We start from the raw sequence: 16,904 nt of genomic DNA, 5'->3' as shown, positions 1-16,904 counted from the left end.
TTTCTACAATTCTATGCACCCCTTCCCCTCCCCATCTGGTACCCTGCTTTTATTACTTCATTCCAAAAAATAAATATTTCGAAGCAGTGCATTTTTTTTACAGTTGGTATGCATACTGGCAAATAACTGTTGTGCAGACAGTTATCAAAAGTCAAAAGTCGCACATCTGCCAGTGCATTTAATGTTTCCACCCTGAGGCTAAAACCGAGCGAGAAAATACCGGTTAACGCTTTTTTGGACAAGAAAGGGTGGCGTTGTCTCGAAGAAACTGCTGCCGTTGCGCAAAACTTGCAGGTTTAATAATACCCGCATGCTTTTTTGTGTATGTGTTTGTACTCGCCTAAATAAATGATGAAGGAAGTGGAGTTGAGAAGGAAAATAGTATATGAGATTAAAGCAAGGAAAACAAACGCAGTGACAAATAAGAAAGCGGTATACAGGAAGCAGCCATTTCTTCCTGACATAGTCGTTTATCGGACTGTAATCATTCTTTATTCACGAACGGGTTTGTGGCTGCTGTGGGGGGCGTACACAACCTAAGAGAGGGGTAACACGCGTCAGAATTACAGTTACGAGCAGCGTTAAATTATTTATGCATAAATGAGTGTCTACTGCAAATGGAGTTGTTTACTGCTGTTCATCGTACTTATTTCTTTCAATATCTAGATAGAAGTAGATTTTACTTACCCTTCAATATGATATAACTGTTACATCCACGCGCTTCTACACAAGCGTCAAACAGGCATTTCCGTATCCGGTTTGTTCTGGTATCTTCTAAATAGCAAAGGAAGAGACAATCGTAAGAAAAAAACAGAAAGAAAAGAAAGTGAACAAGAGGAGGTAACTTTCTTGATCTCTCACAATAAACCAAGAACATAGATTGGAAGTAAAGACGGGCTCTTTCCCCCGGGCTAAAGCGGTCAGGGCATCAAGTGCCTAGGTTAAGAATGTAGATAATTCAATTTCTCCGTATGTCTTCATGGTGTGACGTTAATTAAGCACATGGACGAATTTGTCTTTACATAGACCGAGGAAGTTTGTGAACAGGGTGCTGTGGAAAATATTTGGACGTAAGAGGGAGAAAGTATCAGAAGGCTGGATGATATTACATAATGAGGAGCTCCATAACTTGACCTCTTCACTAGGTATTATTTATCTGTTGTACGGCCGTAGCCTACTCATTATACTGACTGAACTACCCAAACCAATTAACAATACGTAGCAGCCACCTTATTGAGAAGCTGATAGTTGCTCAGCTAGTCAAGAAATTCCCAGCCTTTTGTGGAACACAAAGTTTCAGTAGCGAACTCACAAAACCTTTCCACTGAATCATATCCTGAGCAGGATGACTCAAGTTCACATCGCCACTTCCTCGTTCTCTAAAATTCATTTTGTTGCTACCTTCCCATCTGTATCTAGATCTCTGATGTATAAAAATGAATGGAGTAAATCCGGCTTTTCGGACTAAGGCATTTGTGGGATTTTACAGCGCAACCTCTGGGATAGGAGGTTCAAATCCGTCTCGGGGGTTGAATTACCGTCTGCGGTACATTGTCCTTTGCTGGTAGCAGGCTTCTGTGGGGCCTATTCCCCGTCCATTGAGTACTACATAAATGAAAACAAACTCCGTGACCTGTAGTCCGCAAGCGAACTATACCGACCGATCGACCGCCGCTTGTCGGCGAAGTTAGTGCCAATTTTAACGGAGAGAGGGCGTCACGTGGTCAGCGCAACGGATCCCCACAGCCGTTAATTTCGGTTTTATAGACCGGAGCCGCTATTTCCTTGAAATAGCCTCTCAATTATCCACACGAGGCTGAGTGGACCCCGTTCCAGACCCACTACTTCTCAGAAAATCTGGTAGCGCCGGAAACCGAACCCGGGACGTCAGGATCTGTAGCCAGGAACGCTGACCACTAGACCACAGAGGTGGTCCTTGAGTATTACTACACGTGAAAATTATTCCTTGTTCTGGAAGGGACAGAGGAACTAATCCATGCAAGTTGAAGAGCAAACACACAAATAAATAATAAATCTACTTATATATCTGTGTACCTGTCTGCCTATTACAGGCGAGACATGAAAGAAGGTCGAATAATGAAAAAAAAAACAAGCAGTCCCACGAACAGGATTTCCCTTGTTTTCACGTCATGGTGTGCGGGTGTGATCGATAGACGGTGTCCTGTTCTCAGTGCAGTGCGTGTTTCAGCATGGCAGCACGCAGTGCCCTGGCCACTGCTTTCCTTTCAGTGTGTCAGGAGTTCTTCTTTAACACCGGCATACATGGCCTCAAATACGTCACAGAGAGCGGTCGTCGTAACATTGAGAGGTGACAGAAGAAAATTAATATTTTGTAATTAAAAAACCAATCTTGCATTCTATTTGCGTCCAAACCGTTTCGTGCACCGAGCCTCCACGGCCTTCAGGCAGTATTAGACTTAGGAGTGGACAATACATGTAGAAGGTTCTTTCATGGGTACAGGTACTAATAGCGGATACAATTAAAAAAAGACGTGGCTTTATTCCGCAAGCAAACTATACCGACCGAGCGACCGCCCCTTGTCGGTGAAGTTAGTGCCAACTTTTGCGGATAGAGAGTGTCGCGTGGTCAGCGCAACGAAACCCCACGGCCGTTAATCTCGGTTTCCTAGACCGGAGCTGCCATTTTTCCATTCAAGTAGCTCCTCAATTATCCTCAAGAGGCTGAGTGGACCCCGTTTCAGACCCACTACTTCTCAGAAAACCTGGTGGCGCCGGGAATTGAACCCGGGAACTCTGGGTCTGTAGGAAGGAACTCTGACCACTATGCCACAGAGGCGGTCTTGCGGATACAAATAGGATAAGAAAAAATGGCAGTTTGTCTGAAAGAAGAAAAGCCTAAGATCAGTACTTATTGGATGAATATGAGTGACGCTAGTTAGAAAACTACATATGAAAAAATAATAATGTTTGCTGTAATGTTTATCGTTGTGGCCAAGCAGCAGCGTAGTTGGCCGGGGCACTATGTTAAAATCCAGAAGGTCGCGGGTTCGATTCCAGATGAGGATACTCGATTTTTTCAATTGATCTAATACTTCCAGTCGCGATATGGCCCTGAGGTCGACTCAGTCTCTAACAGAAATGAGTACCAGAAATCTTTCTGGGGGTAAAGGGCTGCTGGCCCCTAATGCTGACAATCTCACGGCCGTCTGTGAGCCGACTGTCTAGAAAATGCGGAAGCCTCGATGTCTCACAACCCTATTGGCTTCCACGGCCTGCAGGGATAGCTTTACCTTACCTTTACCTAATATCTGCTTATAATTGTATGTCATTCTTCGGGTGGAGAGAACATTAGATTACGCAAACGCATTAATGGTCTACATTTTTATTCATTTATATATTTTTTGACATTTTAACAAGTTTCATAAGTAAATAAAAGAAGTTTATGTGCCGTGTGTGTGTTTATATATATATATAACACGATTTGTTTCTATTACACATACATAGAAAATTTTCCTCTTCCAAAACAATGTGTCGGGGCGAACATGCACAAGAAATGCCGTGAGTTTGTCTGCCTTTGCTTTTGATAGACAGCCGCACTCACCTAAAACAACCAGTAAAATCGCATGTTGTAGATAGTACAAATATTTTAATCTTGAAATTTTTACGTTGGAGTCGGAAACAGAAGATTACAAATTGAAGAGCAAAAACATTTTTCGAACTTCGTCTGTTGTTACTTTAAAGTACTTCACTAAACATTACTAGGGACGTCAAATTCAGCAGTATTGTGTGGACATACATGTATCACGCATAGAAGAGGTGGCAGCTGTACAGCACTGCAGTTGTAAAACCTGAAGGGTAGATGCCACTTGAAAGACAGGATAATATTGAAAAGGTTCTTGAAGAAATAGGATATGAGAGTATGGACTGGACTCATCTAACTCAGGATAGAGCCAAGCGGATGATTCTTGTGAACACGGCAGAATATCTAGGGTTTCCGTAAATGATCAGATGAATGATTAGTATGAAGAAAGCAGTCTTCTGGAATTTGGCACCGTGTATATGTGGTGTTAACCGATGTTTCGGAGGAACGTATCGCCTCCATCTTCAGGATAGAAGGAAAAATATAAGAAATCCGCAAGCGAAGAGACCGTGAGAACCGGTAAAAGCAGATGAAGGCGATACGTTCCTCCGAAACGTCGGTTAACACCACATATACACGGTGCCAAATCCCAGAAGACTGCTTTCTTCATAGTCACCGCCGTGAAAACCTAAAATTTTACAGAATGATTAGTAGTTTTCCAAATAAACCTCTGAACCATTAAGATTAGTTTAGTTTCGTCAGTTAATCTCTTTTATAATGAATAGGCGATAATTCCGGCAAGCCCGATTTTTGGCTGTCAGGTAATTTCAGTTTCTGTTTCTCAACAGAGTGTTGTGGGCGATTGTGGTATTGCTGGGCCTGGTTGGGGCTAGCTTCATGGTCAGTAGTCTGTGGGCCCGCTATGTGGGCACCCCAACGAGAGCCAGTGTGGAGACGAATCATTACCCAACATGGCGCCTGCCCTTCCCTGCCGTCACTCTCTGCAACGCCAATAGAATCTTCCGGTCCAAGGCAGAGGCTCTTGTTTCCGAACTGTGAGTTATGAACTCTAAATAAAACAGAGATTAAAACAGCCAAGAATAAGCTTGACCATCGCTCTTTTATCTTCTGTAAGCTTATCTCAATTATCCTTACCTTCAAGACTGGGGCACGGTGCCCTGTTTCATTCTGTCCAGTCCATAATTCGCCATTCTTACACTTTCTGTGTCCTTGTGGATCATTATTAAAAAAGTCTCCATGTTCAGGCTTTTTTTCCATCTTTTCACCATGTTCCCGCCATTAAACCTAAGTCACTTTATTGCACTAATCCTTCAAGGTGATGCGACGAAGCGATTTATTTTAACCTAAGAGCGAGGCTAAGCTAGGAGCGAGAGATGCGAAATGAGGTAAAGGCAAAAAGGAAAAGTTATTTCCGTGCGTAATTAATTATTACTCCACGAAAAAGAGGGTAGTGGTAGCGTAGTTGGTTGAGGCATTATGCTATAAGCTGAAGGTCGCGGGTTCGATTCCCGATGAGTTCATTGGATTTTTAAATTGACCTAATACTTCCAGCCACACTATGGCCCTGAGGTCGACTCAGTCTCTAACAGAAATGAGCACCAGGAATCTTCCTGGGGGTAAAAGGCTCATAAGACTGATAACTTAACTGCTATCTGGGAGCCTATTGTCTAGAAAAGGAGGGAGCCTCGACGTCTCACGAATATGGGCCTCCACGGTCTGCTACAGGGATAGCTTTACATTTTTTTTTTTTACCTTTTATTACGCCATGAGAGCGTTTGGGGAGTGCAGGTATAGCTCTATCATTCGCGACCTCGGCACTAGATGGAGCTGAGTGGTCAACTTCACCCCCCTTACGATTTACCTGAGGGGCACTATCACCCGTATTTATTGCATAGGAAGCTGGGCTGGTCCTAGAACAGGCCTGGACACTATGGGGACGAGAAAAATATCTTATCTCAGCCAGAAATTGAACCTGAGTCCTCGGTCATCCCGCCTCTGGCCTAGTCGCTATACCGACTGAGCTATCCTGGTTCCCACTTTCACAATGTGTAACGTAATACTTCATTTGTTCTCTTCACTGAATGTTACTCGGGAAGTTTGAGGCGGAATGGGCATTAGGAATATTTGGGAGACATGAGAAATGCATACATAATGCAAGTTGGGAAATCAGTTGGGATATATAGGCACAGGTGGGAGGATAATATTAAAGCGGACAAGTTATGAACGTATTTTGGATTCATATTTTTCAGGATAAGAGACAATGGCGAACTCTTGTGAACATGAAAATGCCGGAGAAATTCGTAAGCAGCTGAACAATTTCTAGCTTGTCAGGAAGGACACAACTCCATTGACTTAGCCTTCTAATATGCAGTTCCAGAGTTCGGGCAATCATATTCTGAAATAGGGACGTCATGCATGCATTGACTGCCAGAAGCCTTGTTCTTTTCATAATTCTAGAAGACTGCCGAAACACATGTCTCGTGAGGGCGCCCTGCAGAGGCTCTCCCTCCTAGGAGAGCTGATAGACCCAGATCCGGGACGCAAGGCGACGTTCAGCACAGAGGAAATAGCTGAGTTCCAGAAGATCCTCACGGACGGCTCTTACACTGTGCGGCGGCTTATGGGCGCGGTGGGTCCTGCAGCAGCCTCGCCTTGGTTTCTAAACATAAGGTTTATGGTCCTCAGGAAGGGGGGAAGATATTAATAAAATGTTCAGATTACGGCAAATGTAATGCCCACGGGAAAGATAGAAATGAATACAAGCATTTGTCAGAACAGCTGAAGATGAATGGCAGCTCGGTAAACCAATCTGTTGATCGGAGGGTAATATTAGAGTTTTAAAGAATATCAAGTTGTCCCTGTTCTTAATTAGTAAAGCACTATGCCACGAAGACATACGTGGCAATACAGGTATGGCTCCACTATTCGTGATCTCGGCACTAGATGGAGGTGAGGGGCCAGCTTCACGCTCCGGCTGCTTTACTTCAGGAGAAAAGGAGGCGGGGTGAGCCCCGCAGCTGGTCTGGACATTGTGGATAAGAGAAAAATCTTGCCTCTGCTGGTATTCGAACCACAGCCGTCCAGCCCGTTGCCCATCGCTGTACCGACTGAGCTATCCCGACTCCTAATATTACAATTGATCTTATAGAAACAGGGCACGATTTTGTGGACATGGTTCATCTGGCTCAGGATAGGGGCCAATAGATGCCTCTTATAAACCCTGCAGTCAACCTCCGGGTTCCATATGAGGGGTAGAATGTTTTGACTACCTATGCGACTACTAGCTTCCAAGGCAGGATTCCACTCCGTATATTTGATAGGGAATGATCAGTTGTGTATGCCTGCAATCTCCTACAATATGTTTCGAAACAAGTGAAGGATTTTAATGAATACCATGTCCAGTTCCATTCTTGCATTTTATAAATTCCTACATCAGTACTGCCTACATGGCGGCTACACGGCCTACTCTGTAAGAATCAATAATATTCTGCTTATCCAGCACCAAAATCCATTACGAAGGCCGTAATTTCATTTAACCATTTACTCAACGTGACCTATTAACTTAGATCTATTTAAAGTAATTTGAAATATTTAGAATTAACTCTCAGAATTATCGCAAGTCCCTTCAGTGTCACTATAATAACATGTGTTCAGTAACAACGCATGTAAAGTGCTTTTTTGTAATGTTGGTTTGCATCCTGATGATGTACACAAATGGCTGAAACATGTAAGGCAAAATGATTTTACTTTCGTTATTAAAATGGTTATATTGTGGTCTAGTGGTCAGAGTTCCTGGCTACAGATCCAGAGGTCCCAAGTTCGATTCACGGCGCTACCAGATTTTCTCTTGAGGATAACTAAGGAGCTATTTCAAGGAAAGAGTTGCTCCGGTCTAGAAAACCGAAATTAACGGCCGTGAGGATTCGTTGCGCTGACTACGCGACCCCCTCTATCCACTAAAGTTGGCACTAACTTCGTCGACAAGCGGCGGTCGCTCAGTAGGTATAGTTCACTTGCGGACTAAAACCACGGAGTTTATGATTCTGTATTTCAGCATCCCGTTGCAATTGTTCAAATTAGCGTCTATTGTTTATCTTCGGTCAAATTTGCAACACTTTTACATTCTACACTTCAACACTACCTGTTTCGGCCTCAAACAGCCGAGAAAAACAACTTGATACATTTACAAAAATGACGACACCCCGGGTGAGGTGAAATAATATGAAACAGAAATTTTAAAGGATTTTATCTCGTTTTACTTAAAAAGAAGAGTACAGCGTGTGATTTTAACACGAATTAAGACACTGTAGCAGTTTTTAACACAGTTTTAGTAAGATATCTGTAACATAAAAACACCTGAAGATTGCCATTTGAGGCCGAACCACGGAGTTTGTTCTTTTTGTTTATATTTGATAGATTTATACCATTTAATTATAGGCTTTACGAGTAAGGTAAGACCTTTCCTTTACTGAAGCAGAAGAAAACGTTTGAAAAACCATCGTGTTCAAGTTATTGTTGCGATTTCAGCTTGGGCAGAGCTGTGGAGAATTGCTGGAGCGCTGCATGTGGGAGGGAACTATCTACAACTGCTCTGTTCTGTTCGAGGAACGGAAATCTTACGATGGTTTCTGCTGCTCGTTCAACTATCGCGGAGTGATCGAAACGCAAACGTAAGTGATACAGAAGCAACGCATTAGCCCTGGCAGTTTTTGCCTCTGGGAAAAATATTTATAGATATAAAAATGCCACTAAGTTGTTGACTTAATTTTTTGAAGTTGGTTTCAGCTGAATTTCATTTCTTACGAAAGAATTTCATTTGTTCCAACAAACGTGTTTGCCTTTAGTAAGATGGTGAATGCCTCGGACAGTGAGTACTACTAGGCTCCTTGGAACTAGCATTTTTCATCCTATCAACGAATTACCCACTCTTGGCGCTACAATGGTTAAGAGCAGGCAGCCGTCGCAAGTCTGAACCCCATTGGAATGTAATCGTATATGCCGATCCATTCTTCCTGGATATCTTGAAACGCAGATCCAGATTTCTAATTCACTGAAACAGGGTCTGTCCTCAGTAGTGGACATTGTATGCATTGAAGAAAGCAGTCTTCTGGGATTTGGCACCGTGTATATTTGGTGTTAACCGCTGCAGACTGCTTTTACCGGTTCTCACGGTCTCATCGCTTGCTGATTTCTTATATTTTTCCTTCTACTCTGAAGATGGAGACGATACGTTCCTCCGAAACGTCGGTTAACACCACATATACACAGTGCCAAATGCCAGAAGACTGCCTTCTTCATAGTCACCGCCGTGAAAACCTCAAATCTTACATCTGTATGCATTTGTTATTCCCTACATCCAGACTACATATCAGGTCCAGCGTAACATGGTTGATGTCACTGCTCGAACAATATTAGAAGACTTATGTAAATTGCTAAGTTATCATTCTGTGACATGCAAAATTGCCCATTTTCCATCACTCTCATTTCCCTGTGACCTACCTCGGCCTTGACAATTTTTATTAGACCTACTTCAAATTATCGTGGGAAATGAATATCTTGCCATATAGTACTGTCACAATTTTAGTGACTATAGACAGGGTTTGGATTGATGACAGGATCTGTTGGACTCTTTGATATAGCGTGTGACTACATTTTACATTACATTGTTACACACACACACTAGTATCCACAGTCACGTCTTCACTGCCCCAGTGTCACTTTGTCCACCACAAATCCCACATGGCCTGACCTGGGCTCGAACCCGGGCCGCCGAGGTGTGAAGCCGGCGAACAACCGCCTGAGATGTGGCACGGTCGATGTGCTTAAAATCTTGTTAGTTTAATCAACAACGATTTCAACTGGTAACATTTCTATGTAGTGAGAACTGAGATGACGATTAGAGAGTGATTTAGAAGAGAGGCAGGAGGAAGCGGCCACAACCTACTTTAAAATACTAGCCCGGCATGATATGAGCTGGCGGGACTGAGGAAATCCACGAAACACCTCAGAATAGGCTATCTCTGGCCTGAGAACTGAAGGCAGAATATTCCGAAAGAGAAAGAGGAGCGCTAGGCACTCGATATAAATAAACACCTGACTTTCATTTGTCCCCCTTAAATTTTTACATGTGATAAAGCTGTGGTCTAGTGGTCAGAGCTCCTGGCTACAGATCCTGAGGTCCCGAGTTCGATTTCCGGCGCTACCAGATTCTCGGAGAAATAGTGGGTCTGGAACGGGGTCCACTCATCCCCGTGAATATAATTGAGGAGTTATTTCAAGGAAATAGCGGCTCCGGTCTAGAAAACCGAAATTAAGGGCTGTGGTGATTCGTTGCGCTGACCACGCGACACTCTCTATCCGCTAAAGTTGGCACTAACTTCGTCGACAAGCAGCGGTCGCTCGGTCGGTATAGTTCATTTATGGACTCAAACCACGGAGTTTGCTTTGTTTGTTGTTTAATAAGGCTAAAGGTAAGTTTGTCCCTTCGCTTAATTAAGCACCACGCCATAAGTATAACTGGGGAGTAGAGGTATAGCACTACACATTCTTAACCTCTATACTAGATGGGGGCGAGGAAGCTCCACGCCCCGGCCGCTTTGTCACTGGGGAGGAGCCCCCGTGCCCATTGTGTGGTAAGTGGGTTGGCCTCAGAACCGGTCTAGATGTTGTGGAAAACTTTTGTCATTGCCGGGAATGGAATTCTCTATCTTCGGTCGCCAACTCCGTGTTGTAGTCTGTATACCGACTGAGCCATTCCAGCTCGCCTTTATGGTGTGGTGCTTAATTAAACACAGGGACAGACACAGTACCTTCACACGTATCGACTGTGCTGGGTTCGACGTCTTGTAGCTCTCGTGGTGTGCTGGAAGTGATGGCCCTACTTGGTATTGTTCCATCTGGCAGGAAGGACGGCAAGAAGACGCTGATTGTGCCCGTGCAGAACGAGGTGCGGTACACACGGTATTACAGCCACAGGATGGGCCTGACAGTTCTGCTGCACCCCGCAGCCCATGACTACTTCGTGGCCACTATGTACTCGACCGGAGTCAGGGTGAGCTGCTCGTCGCCACGAACCACGCTGTTATCAAAAGAGCAACGGCATTAATGCTAGCGAAACGTCTCATATTGTTTTGTTTGCCGTATTGCTGGCTAGAAGTCAACATGCGACCGGTTATTTCGACACGGGTTCTCTCTATTTTCCTCGGTTCCCAAGTTGCCATTGCGTGATTCTCATGCAACACTACCGAATTAAATTAATAAAAATTAAGTCTCATTCCTGCTAAAGCCACCAAAATTATTTTTCCCCAAATTATGTAGTTCGACATTAATTCATAAAATCAAAATTCAGTTGTCCTTATATCAAGGCACTTCTAACCGTTCTAACATTCTCACTTTCACTCCAGTCATCAAAAGGACGAGAGGGCGAAGCTTGGGAACTTTCTGACGAAACGATGATCCTTCTTCCTCCCCGAGGTACATTAAACTGGAAATAAGGAGATTCGTGTCACAAATCTCATATCAGCCACAGAAAAGTCTTTAAGACTTGAGATGTCTCATGTAATTTTTGAGTCCGCTTTGTGTTGCTTCTATTTTTATATCATTTTATCATGGTCATTCGTCAGTATTTTGTATACACGAAATGTCCATAGGTAAGGACGCAAGAAAAATATTGCCCTAAATCTGGGAAGGATGAAATTGAACCTGACACACGTAAATGTTTATGTGCATTTAATAATAATATTACTTCTTAATGAGCCCCGTTAAATCATACCTAGCATTAGAGAAAGTATGAAAAGTGGAAGAAGAAGAAAAAAAAAAAAGAAAAAGAAATATACTCGTATTTTGATCGATATGTATTTTTATTAATTTCTGGGCCCGTGGTACGTATATTTTTCATTTTCAATTTAGTATTTCCATAATTAGATATAAAATCAAATGTCTCCATTCCATAACTGAAGAATAATTGGAATTAGATATGTGAAATTTTGTAAGGAAAATGTTTTGTGGAAACAATCTTTGTATATTAATAATCACAAAGGGAAAAACGGTGCGAAACTTTGGTGCAATATCTGAAAATTTTCGTGAATTAGAATTTATATTAAATGACGTTATACATATCAATGTACAATTAATTTATAATCATTGATATACAATTACTTATGGCCACACCATACAGACCAAGACACTTGACGGAATGCAGGCTTCCTGAAGTCATCCTTACAGTTTGTTGTTAAATTATTGATTAATTTACAATTGGCGCAATTCTTAAATACTACGCATGCAGCTACAACCACTACCACCACCAGCACCCCCACCGCCAACAACAACATAAATCACATTTAATAAAAACCTCAGAGGAGATTAAATAATTCGCGGAATGCTTATGAGAATTAATTTAAGAATTGTCTTCCAATCTCATATCGAAGAAAAGAAATAAAGGATAAAAATCTTAACAAATTATACATGTTATTTTGTATAGTGGCGCTCGCTTTCTTACGTTAAAGGGAAAGCGTACATTGAGGATGCCTGAGAATAGGGTGTTGAGCAAAATATTTTAGCCCAAGAGACACGAAGTAATTTGTAGTACTTTGTACAAAATAATTTTTGGGTAATTAAATTAAGGAGATTTAGATTGGTGGGGGATGTAGCACGCACAGGAAACTGTAAAGATCATACAAAATATTATCGGATACAAAAAGGTAAGAGACAACTATGGAGACCTGAGTGTAGATGGGAGGATATTACTATAACGGTTCTGAAAGAAAGAAGATATGATTATGCACACTAAGATTATCTGACTCAGGATAGGTTTAAGTGGAGGAATCCTGTGGACACGGTAATTAACCTTCGAATTCCATAAACGGCACAGATCTTCCTCATAAATCGAAAGATTATTAGATCTTTAAGGAGGACTTTGCTCAGATAAGCTGAATTGTTAGTTGAACAGTGGTCACCTAATACATTTCAAAACTGTCTGCTCTAACATCAGTCTACAAAAACACAAAATTAAGTGTTAACCAAATTAAATTGGGAATAAAAACACCCCGTTAACACCCATGCCTTACGGGAAGTTAAAGCTAATCAAAATTCATTGCAAATGTTTGCTTCCACTTCCAACAAACACGTTAGATTTTTGTTGCAAATATCAGTGGGCTTTTAGCATTTAGGAAAGTAGCCGATGTTAATCCTGAAAACCAGACAAAACCCATCAATAAATTATGTGTGTAAACGTCAAGATAAACATGGAAGCATACTTACCACTGCGATGGCGTTGATTTATGCAGATGCTGGTACATAGGTCCGATGATTTCCCAGACGACACGGCCATAGAAAAGGCTCTGCCAGTGGGTCGCGAGGTGCTCCTCAGGGTGACACCTACGTCAGGCTATTGCACTGAGGCGGTGCGACAAGTGGACCCCAGCCTCAGGCAGTGCGTGTTTGAGTCGGAAGTGAAGCTGAAGTACTTCCCCGTGTACAGCGAGATCAACTGCATTACTGAGTGCCGCATGGACTACACCATTCACCACTGCAAATGCAGCCACTTCTATTATCACGACACTGGCAAGTATCATCAGCTTTCTTGCGCCCTCAACCATATTGTACCTGTCTTGCCCTCGATATGTTTTCGTTACGGCGTTAATGTGGTTAAGTAGACAGAAGCTGGGTGTAACCTCAAAAGAAACTAACTGCTCGACCATCTGGAACATCATTTTGCCCATATTAACTTCCCCTTCCTTTTCGCAGACGAATATGAGTTATTCTTTGGTTCTATAGCAATGGCTTTTCCACTACATAGGAAAAGGTTATGGACCAATAAGTCTACATCAATGCATGATACTGGAGTATTACCATGTATGGTGGCTAGGTACGGACTGGGGAAGTAGCTGCTGAAGCAAAAGCAAGCAACTTCAGTCACGTTAGCTGGCACCCTTGTCAAGATTCGATTTACTTGTCCCCTCAAAATAATTCCATAAGTCAACCTGTTTAGGCAGCCAACATTTAAAAACAGCTCAAAACTTCGAGCCAATTTTTGTAGAAAATCATCGTGGACTGAGGGGCAAAGTAGGAAAGAAGGAAAGAAAGAAAGAAAGAAAGAAAGAAAGACACATAGGTCGCATATGGCCCGCGAGTGTAGGTTACATATACTGTATTTATTACTTCCTTAGTTACTGGGTAATTTATTTAGTTCATTTGGGTTATGAGAGTTGTTTGAAAAAGAATATAACTTCTTAGCGACTATTTTAAGAGAGTTCTTTGTGACGTACACTTCTATACACATTTGTAAAGTCGTTACGGCCTATTCCTATGAATCCCAAGGTGGTCTGGGTCCCGAAATCATCCTCTTTATCCCCCAAGATCTTGTTCCCTCATTCGATATCGGAATACCAGTTGCGGAAGGCGGTCTCTCCCCTTACTTCCATATGATTTTTACATTTTTATTGTTAATCTTCTATCCTTCGGCTGCATTCTAATATCACAAATTCACAAACCCAGGCAGTAGTCTCAAAAATGCATTTGTTTTGCGCCCAAATTTTTAGAATTCCTTCACAGGCGCAATTTTATACCTGTTGACATACCTGTGTTAACGTTTCTTTCAATCAGACTAAGATGTATTGTTGTGATTATATATCAATATAATTGTTTCAGTTTTGAAATTATATTTACTAAGTAAACACTAAAAGGATATAATTTTGCGATAGTCTGCACAACAATAAGTTCAGAAAATAAAAAACGTAGACACTATTGTGTCAACAGACGTTGACATCTATAGTGTTTATCTTGATTATTTTCTGAACTTATTGTTGTGCAGACTATCTCAAAATCGTATCCTTTTAGTGAACTATACATAACAGGATGCATAACATAAAGATCAGTAATTAAATACCAAAAGCGGCCTCCGTAGTCTAGGGGTAAAGTTCCCACCTCATGACTCAAGGTACGCGGGTTCAAACCCGGCAAAATTAGGTAAAAAGTTTCCCGCCCAAGTAGTTTCCAATGCCTCCGGTAGATGGGAAAGATCAACAACTGGTCGCGGTGCATGGGGAAACCCACCCCCTCCAATAATGACTGAATGAATGAATGAATGAAATATATTCATATAAAACAGAACATGATCTGAACATGATTTGAAGCTTTCAAAGGAACAACATACAACTAAGTCTTCTCGAAAGATCAGCCATATGAATGTGGATTTGGCGGCTGACATTTCTTAAGGAAGGAGAATTTTGTTGTTCTTGAAATCTCGACCCCGTTGATTTAGCCTGTGAGACAGGTTCGTTATGCAATTTGGACATCTAATTTCATGGAAAGTNATGACGGCGTTAATATGGTTAAGTAGACAGAAGCTGGTGTAACCTCAAAAGGAACTAACTGCTCGACCATCTGGAACGTCATTTTGCCCATATTAACTTCCCCTTCCTTTTCGCAGACGAATATGAGTTATTCTTTGGTTTTATAGCAATGGCTTTTCCACTACACAGGAGAAGGTTATGGACCAATAAGTCTACATCAATNTAGTCTAGAGGTAACGTTCCCACCTCATGACTCGTGGTACGCGGGTTCAAACCCGGCGGAGGTCGTGGAATTTTTAAGGGCGGAAAAATTCAGGGAACAAGTCCTCCGGGAGGGACTTTAAGCCGTGGGTCCCTTGTCGTAGCTTTACGGCACGTAAAAGAACCTCATATCTCCAAAGGAGTTCACTGAGCCAAATTCAGGACGTTTCCCGCCCAACAGCAGTCTCTAACGCCTCTGATAAGTGGGGGAAACTTTAGNGAATATGATTGCGAGGGCGCTCTCATATGACTGAGATTATTTGTAGTAGATACTGAAATGAAAAGTCTGTTTTGGAAGTCCGAACACAGTTAATAAATCCTCAAGTTTTATGATCGGTGTGTGAATTTCTTAGTCTCTGTCTGGGAGGCTGACGGTCATGCTGGTGCATGTTAGCGTATGTTGGCCNATACTGGTCTAAGTGCATGGGGAAACCCACCGTCTCCAATAACTAATTAACTAACTAACTAAGAAGACCGCAGACTCTGTATTCCTTCAGTGGAAGACTGATTGATAACACTGTCCGCGTCATGTCTGTGAAATAATACACAGGTTTTCATGATACCTGGCATGAACGTGTTGCCATTGAAGGTCTCCTGACTTATGTATATATTACTGTCTCATAAAATCTGGAAGTGAGACGATGGTACAGTGGTGCAAATATTATGTTTTTGGACATTGCCCATCGTCTTGTCTTTATCTAGAAACCGTCCTGTTTATTTTTCAAAAGAACGTTTCGGAGACTGGATTCTGTCTGAAGCTTTAGGAGACATTGCGGAGTAGGTAAACCACTCTACTCAAACAGACGATTAACTGAAAAGTCGCACTTCACAGAAGAGAAGCCCTACAATTTNCGGAATACAGCCAGAGGCCTCCCTGACTTACCCGGTCGTTAAAGCGCATGTGCCGTACGTGTTCATTACACCTTTTCTCTATGGTGCGGCCGGTCTCTATAGCACACACCTTGTCGCGTTCATAAAGGCCAAGTTCATCTTTCACTGGTCTCAGAAACTACAAATATCCAAAGAAAATACAGGGCCTACTCAAGAGTGGGAAGGACGAGACCCTTGTGTATAAACGTAGTTTGAAAACAAACAAAGGAAACGAAATAAACTCCGTGGCTTGAGTCCGCGAGCGAACTATACTGACCGAGCGACCTCCGCTTATTGGCGAAGTTAGTGCCAACTTTTGCTGATAGAGGATGTCGTGTGGTCAGCGCAACGAATCCCCATGGCCGTTAATTTCAGTTTTCTAGACCGGAGCCGCTATATCATTTGGAAAACATACTTTGTGGAACCAATACTCGTTGAGAACTCCTCAGCAAAGAGTGCGTGGCTTATTGGAGGTGTAGTATGTTGATTACCAGCAAAAATTAGTATTAAATACAACAGAAATACAGTGAGGCAAATCTTTTATAAACGTGAAATATCCACGGCCATGCCCTATCGAGCGATTTCGTAACACTCGTCACATCAGCTCCTGATGATGGAGGCGGAGACAATCTCTAAAACGTTGGACACTAAGTCCACATTGATACAGCCGATCGGACGAAAACATTTATATGTAATGCTTTCCTTTAATATAATATAATCTGATTATTTTTGCAGGAGCTACTCGTCTGTGTGACCTCACTGATCTCCTATGTCTCAAATCTTACTATTGTAAGTATAAATTTGGACATCCATCGATTTTAAATGCAACAGAAGTTAACTGCCCTCTGTACAATGAACACTCAGTGTCTGTTCCAGACAGAACGAGCTTCGATCTGTGG

General features: G+C 42.2%; 1 protein-coding gene across 1 annotated transcript in view; it reads left to right on the top strand.

Moving 5' to 3' along the window:
- The first annotated feature begins 2,210 nt into the window (after nt 1-2,210).
- The window catches only part of LOC111862581 (sodium channel protein Nach-like), a 16,720-nt gene continuing 2,026 nt past the window's right edge, over nt 2,211-16,904 (top strand). Inside the window, exons 1-7 of the mRNA XM_023848085.2 lie at nt 2,211-2,329; nt 4,411-4,617; nt 6,041-6,212; nt 8,111-8,253; nt 10,487-10,634; nt 12,868-13,144; nt 16,741-16,794. Coding sequence (XP_023703853.2) covers nt 2,211-2,329; nt 4,411-4,617; nt 6,041-6,212; nt 8,111-8,253; nt 10,487-10,634; nt 12,868-13,144; nt 16,741-16,794 — 1,120 coding nt within the window. The remainder of the gene's footprint in view (nt 2,330-4,410; nt 4,618-6,040; nt 6,213-8,110; nt 8,254-10,486; nt 10,635-12,867; nt 13,145-16,740; nt 16,795-16,904) is intronic.

Source organism: Cryptotermes secundus, unplaced genomic scaffold (genome assembly GCF_002891405.2).
Source record: "Cryptotermes secundus unplaced genomic scaffold, Csec_1.0 scaffold1768, whole genome shotgun sequence".
Taxonomy (NCBI): domain Eukaryota; kingdom Metazoa; phylum Arthropoda; class Insecta; order Blattodea; family Kalotermitidae; genus Cryptotermes; species Cryptotermes secundus.
The sequence above is the reverse complement of the archived record's forward strand: the minus strand, read 5'-3'. Positions and strand labels throughout refer to the sequence as shown.